Here is a 6,586-nt window from a genome sequence, read left to right on the forward strand (position 1 = left end):
AAACTTTTTAACTGTATCTCCACCACAAACACTCTTGCTAGCTATGGCAAGAAAGACAGGGAGAGAAGAGGGGAATACCAGTCGACCCACAGACCCTCTGGAACCCCACAAAGTCTTCAGCCAGCGAGCCACAGTGGCCCCACCCTGGTATTCTGTGGTTGGGGCTCAAACTAGCCGAGCGCCACGTGGTTTCCCTGTGGCATGCTAGACGCCAGACAGCCAGATGGAAACGGGCTCGCCGCCCACAAAGCTAGGACTATTGCAGGCTATGCTAACCGCTAACGGACTCTGGGAAGCTAAATACATGCCTCGTAATGACAGGGTAGTGGAAAAATCATACTGACTAGAATTGCAAATATGCAAGGCAGAGAGAACAGTGAAGAAATTGATGTTTAGTTCTTTTTTTAATTAGTTAGTACTCTTTTTTTAACAGATGAATGGACAGAAAAATAAACTGTTATCTCTTAGTCTTTCTTAGTTGATATTCTGAATGAATCAGACTCTCTCTGAGTTCATGTTTGCTGCATATGCGTGTCTGCTTTGACTGTTTAAACATCACTCTGTGTGCTTCACACCATTTTCTTCTTCAATTTATCTCCAGCGGGCATAACTTGACATTTGTCACTTTTGTACATCAAAATGGTTTCAGTGAAAAAGCGTGGGAGCAAGCTAACTAAGTGGCAGACTGCCTGACTGAATATTTTGATGTTTCTCACCCTCGTGTCTATAATTTTTACAAATCATAAATAACAAATAGCTGGGTGAGTGGCTGACTGACTGACAGGGAAGCTTGCTGGAAAATATTCACAGTTACTGTAGCTTTGTGGTCAGCCAGTGTTAAACATAAATTAGAATGCAAAACACACAAGCACAACACAAATGGCATCCTCTCTTTCATAATTTGACTCTGGTTTGAAATCCTGTATGCAGCACAATGCTAATGATTTTGCACTGTATATTTTGTGTGTGTGTGTGTGTGTGTAGGAGGCCACCATCAGGACACCAAAGTACGTGTTAACATCAAAGTGAAAGACGTGAATGACAACGCCCCAGAGTTCGCTACCAACAATGAAGTCCTCATGTGTGAAACTGTTGCACCAGGAAAGGTACGTCTGTGTGTGTGTGAGTGTGTGTTTGAACATGCATGTACAGAATAAGCATGTAATTGGGAGGATTATAGTAAACAAACCCAAAAATGTACCAAAAAACAGTTTAATTGATGTGTTCCTCTGTGTGTGTGTGTGTGTGTGGTGTTTTAGGTAATTGAAACCATAAGCGCAGTGGACAAAGACGAGATGGCTCACAGACAACACTTCACGTTCAGCCTTGCTCCAGAAGTCGCCTACAACCACAACTTCTCCCTCAAAGACAACAGAGGTAGATGACATTTCAAATTATATCTCCTTTTATTTCTCCCACTTTGTTTCTTTTCCCACTCTTTCTGTCTTTCTCTCTTTCTGGTTCCAGCTCTCTCTAGCAGCTAGTCAACACTGTTTCTCTCTCTCTCTCCCTACTCAGATTAGATCAAAGCATATCCAGATGGAGACTTACAGTACCTTGTAGAAAGCAGCAGGTGCTCTGAAATATCTCTCTCTCTCCCTCTCTCTCCCTCTCTCTCCCTCTCCCTCTCCCTCTCCCTCACACACACACTCATACACGAATGCACTCGTCCTTGGGGCTGTATTAATTGCGGTGGGGTCTCTGTCCGTCTGTACATATATCTTAGGGGGGCCCACTGATTGAATTAAGTTCTGTGAGTACTGGGAGAGAGACTTATAGAAAGAAAAAAAAGAAAAGAAGGAGAGAAAGAGGCTAGAGAAGGGGAATATAGAGAGAGAAAAAGAGGCTGTAGGAGACAGACTACAGAAAGAAAATGAGGAAATGTTAATTGTGTTGAGTTGTATATCATCAACAGGGATTTGAGGGAACTACTGGGCACTATAATAAAATCAGGGAGTGTATCTTAAGTAAACAGGACCAGATGCACCTCCCTGTTACATTACACATATTACAGGGAGAATATCAGAGCAGTTATACATTTATACAGACATAACAGGCAGATACATAGAGACAGACAGATAGATCTCACACAAACATGCACGCACACACACATGCACACAGACAGCTGTCAGGGAGTACCAGTGTTGGCAGGAGGCTGATAGCGACAGATGACAGTGACATCAGTATCAGAGAGATACAGGGTGGGGTTACCTTCTCGTTACCCTCTCGTTCTTCTGGGGTGAAAAGTTTTATTTAACCCTTTTTTGAGTTTTTTTGTTTCTTTCTTAGAATTGATTACATTCTGTCCTCTTTCCTTTCACCTGTAGTGCGAGTTAGTCATTTACCGCTTTGAATTGCTCAAATTTTGCTGGTATTTTAAATTGTACTTCATAAATAAAGATGGTTATTGCTGCTTTATGACAGGAAGTCTTACAGAGAGAGGTGGTTTGATCCCCAGCTGCTCCAGTCTGCATGTTGAAGTGTCCTTGTGTGTGTGTGTGTGTGTGTGTGTGTGTGTGTGTGTGTGTGTGTGTGTGTGTGTGTGTCTATGTGTGTGTGTGTCTATGTGTGTGTGTGGGTGAATGGGTGAGTGAGCTTTACAAACATCTGTAAAGCACTTTGGATAAGAAACACTATAACCACGCTCCTGGTAATGAGCAAGTTGCCACCTTGCATGGCAGCCTCTACTATTAGTGTATGGATGTGTGTGTGTGTGTGTGTGTGTGTGTGCATGTGTGTGTGCGTCTGTGCGTGTGTGTGTGAATGCGTGAATGTTAGCATTTGCTGTAAAGTGCTCTGAGTGGTCGGTAGACTAGTGAAGCGCTATATAAATGCAGTCTGTTTACCATTACTGGAGTATAGGGTCATTTGAAGGAGGCACAGTCATTACAGACTCAATTCTTGGAAAAGAAGAAAGTCATTCAATTTTTCTAGGCCTGTAGATGTGTGGTTATACTGTAGTTGCGAGACATCCATCTTCAAGTGAATCTCATACCTGCAATAAATAGATGAACTGTGTGTGTGTGTGTGTGTGTGTGTGTGTGAGTGAGAGAGCAAGAGAGAGAGAGATAAAAAAGCAAGACAGATAAATAAAAAAAAGCCTGTAACACTGGATGATGATGTTGAATTTGCAAAGAGCTCCAAAGCTAAAACATTATAGCTTTTGAATTTAATTAAAATTGAAATTAAAATTGGAATAAAGTTTGAGTTGAGGTCGAGATTAAAAGTTGAAACTAAAAGCTGAGAAATAAAAAAAAAAAAGCAGGACAGCACAGTAGCTTCTAGATGTATCCGCCTGATATTGCTCTGTAATGTATTTTTAATGTAAATGTTGAAGACTGTTTGCATGGTGATATGATCTTCTGAAATGCCTTCCAAGTTCCTCATCATCTCTTCCTGTGTTTGCAATAAAGCTAATGTGACAGTAGAAAAGAAGAGATGGAGACAGAAGGGAGGGGGTCTTTTTTTTTTTTTTAGGAAGGAGGGCGGTGGCTTTTGATTACATTTCCTCCTCAACTGATACATTGACCCACTGACAGGAATTTTAATATCACCAAAGTCACACCTCATTGGCTCTTGTGTCTACAATATATGTGTCTGTGTGTGTGTGTGTAGGAGGATGACAATGGTAAAGACAGAAAAGATGTGTATGAGTTCTATCTCATTGTTCTATCAACTTTCTAACATATATATTTCTCTCTCTCTTTCTCCACAGACAGTACATCCAGTATCTACGTGCTCCGTAAAGGATTCAGCCGCCTCACCCAGGACGTTTACTATCTCCCCATCGAGATAAACGACAACGGCGTCCCCGCCTTGAGCAGCACCAACACCCTGACCATCAGAGTCTGCTCCTGTGACAGCAGAGACACCATCCTCTCGTGTAACGTGGAGCCCTACGTCCTACCTGCCGGTCTCAGCACCGGGGCGCTGATAGCTATACTGGCCTGTATCGTCATCTTGCTGGGTAAGGAGCTAAAATGTGGTTCGAAATTGGAGATTTTTGTTTGGTTGTGAACACCGAAAAAAAAAAAGGGATTACTGATTTACATAAGATTTCCTGGTTGCTACATGGAATTTCAATTGGTCGAGATTATCTAGCGGTGTGTTTACAGAATAAGTCTTTTAACCCAATCTGTCAAGGCACTGTCCCAATAATAGCAAACATGCCTGATATTTGCTTTAGCACTGAGGTGACACACATTAGGAGTCAGTCTATCTCCTTTGTTGATGTCTTTCATGTGTTTTTGCACTGCGTCATTTGAGCTCTGGTTAAGATTAGAAGTCCTGGAGTCACTTCCTCCCTCTTAAAAGCAATCCTTGAATAATAATTCAGTGTGGGTGGATTATTGTCTGGGGGACTATCAGTCTTTGTTGTTATTTTTTCAAAAGTCTTCAGCCTTAGTTTTCTTCCTTAGCCCACCAGGTAACCCACATTGCAGCTGTTATCTGTCACCTTTTTCCTTTTTTTTAAAAACAGTATTGTATTTGCACATTGTATTGTCACAGCTGGAGACTACTCTGAATTTTACTCACAACACCACACAACTGAGAACATTTTAGAAGACGTGTTTATAACCACCTGCAATTAAAATGGCATGTTTGTGTAGCACAATACAATAATGATATTAATTAAACTGTCCGAGGTCTAATTACAGTATTTCCCACAGTGTGCGCTAATTATCTAATGCTCACTTTTTCTCTTTTTTTTTCTTTCTTTTTTTGCATAGATTGTGTGAGGATACTTATGTAATAACTGAATCCAGAGCAATATTTTAATTGTGTGTTTCTCTTTGGCAGCTATAGTGGTGTTGTTTGTTGCACTGAGGCGCCAGAAGAAGGAGCCTTTGATAGTGTTTGAGGAGGAGGACATCAGAGAGAATATCATCACGTATGATGATGAGGGAGGTGGCGAGGAGGACACCGAGGCTTTTGACATTGCTACGTTGCAGGTATGCAGAGGGGCATGGTGACTTTTAACACCTTATTGTTTTACAATAATAGTAAAAACAAATGTAGGTATCAGTCTTCATATGTGGCTTTGTCTTTTGTTGATATTTGGATGACATGATACACCTCATCCACCAGCAAATAAGCAGATAACTTTCTCAGCTCTCTCTTGTTCTGTAACACCTCTGAAAGTGTCTTTACCACCTTATCTGAGTGTTAGGTTTTAAAGCAATGTATGAAAAGTGGCATGGTGGCTTTTTAACATCTTATTTTTTTAAATAGTTAGAACAAATATAGCTATCTGTCTTCATATTTGGGACATCATGCTATACCTCATCCACTTGCAAATAAGTAAATATCTTTCTCTGTAACACTTCTGAAAGTGTCTTTACCACCTTATCTAAGTGTTGGGTTTTAAAGCAATGTTCTCTCTGTCTAACTATTCAGAACCCAGATGGTGCCAACGGTTTCCTGCCGAGGAAGGACATCAAACCCGAGCTTCAGTATCCCCTCAGGCCTGGTCTGGGCCGTACGGCAGCCAACAGCGTGGACGTGGACGACTTCATCAAGACTCGAATCGCCGAAGCCGACAGCGACCCTACCGCGCCGCCCTACGACTCCATCCAGATCTACGGCTACGAAGGCAGAGGATCACTGGCTGGGTCGTTGAGTTCCCTCGAGTCTGTGACGACAGAGTCTGACTTGGATTATGACTATCTGCAGAGTTGGGGGCCGAGGTTTAAGAAGCTGGCAGATTTGTACGGGACCAAAGACTGCTGCATTAACAATGATGATGACGGTGAAGACTCTTAACAGTAGTCTTAAATGAGTGGACGCCCCTGATTTCTGATGTATTGATTCCATGAGGATTTGTTAACCGAGGGTTCAAACCCCTCGATTCACAATTGTTACCGACTACCAACTGATCAGTTCACGCCAATTCGTCAAACCGACCGTTTAACAAGCTCTCCCTCCCGTGGCGCCTTCTTTGTCCTCCAAGACGATTTGTTTTAACGAACACATAATGAACGCTTGGACTCAAACTGCTCCCAAGTTATCCCCGAATCTATCCTTCCCCCCCTCCGATGTCTCTCTCTCTCTCCCCCTGTCTTTCTACAGACTTGAGCATTGCAGGGCTGGGAAAAAATCTGTTATGTCACCAGTTTGTCTGTTTGGAAGTAAAAACGTTGCTGTACGATCAAGATGACTTACTTATAGCAAACTGTTTAGTTTATTAGAGGTTCTATATACTTTTTTTTTGTGTGGACTGGATTCACATACTTCCTTGATGGTCCCTGAGAGAGATTGTATTCCCACAACAGCTTTCTTGAGCGGGGTGTATTTCCCCTTAGTTGCTCTCTTAGCGATGTACGTGGGGGAAAGAAAAAAAAAAAAAAAAAACACAAGAGAAAGAAAGAGAAAGAGATAGAAGCAAAGTCAAAGACTGATTAAAGTTAGTATGGGATCCAGCGACTGCGTGATGTAAGAAAGGAGAAAGGAGCAGTAATGACTCGGTGTCAGGAAGGTCAAACGGTTGAAACAGAAAAACGCTTTTTATCCACGTGTTGTTGTGTGCGCAGAATTCAGCAGGTACTGTGGTTTTAGATGGCGTGACAAGACTCTGGGTTGTTGATAC

At 42.0% G+C, this 6,586-nt stretch overlaps 1 protein-coding gene across 1 annotated transcript in view; it reads left to right on the forward strand.

The window, feature by feature from the left end:
• The window catches only part of cdh11 (cadherin 11, type 2, OB-cadherin (osteoblast)), a 28,487-nt gene extending 22,549 nt beyond the window's left edge, over positions 1 to 5,938 (forward strand). Inside the window, 5 exon segments of the mRNA XM_053333607.1 lie at positions 985 to 1,106; positions 1,260 to 1,377; positions 3,716 to 3,967; positions 4,801 to 4,952; positions 5,398 to 5,938. Of these exon segments, the coding sequence (XP_053189582.1) occupies positions 985 to 1,106; positions 1,260 to 1,377; positions 3,716 to 3,967; positions 4,801 to 4,952; positions 5,398 to 5,763 (1,010 nt within the window). The 3' untranslated portion in view covers positions 5,764 to 5,938.
• Positions 5,939 to 6,586: the final 648 nt, after the last annotated feature.

This window comes from Scomber japonicus, chromosome 14 (assembly GCF_027409825.1).
Source record: "Scomber japonicus isolate fScoJap1 chromosome 14, fScoJap1.pri, whole genome shotgun sequence".
Lineage (NCBI taxonomy): Eukaryota > Metazoa > Chordata > Actinopteri > Scombriformes > Scombridae > Scomber > Scomber japonicus.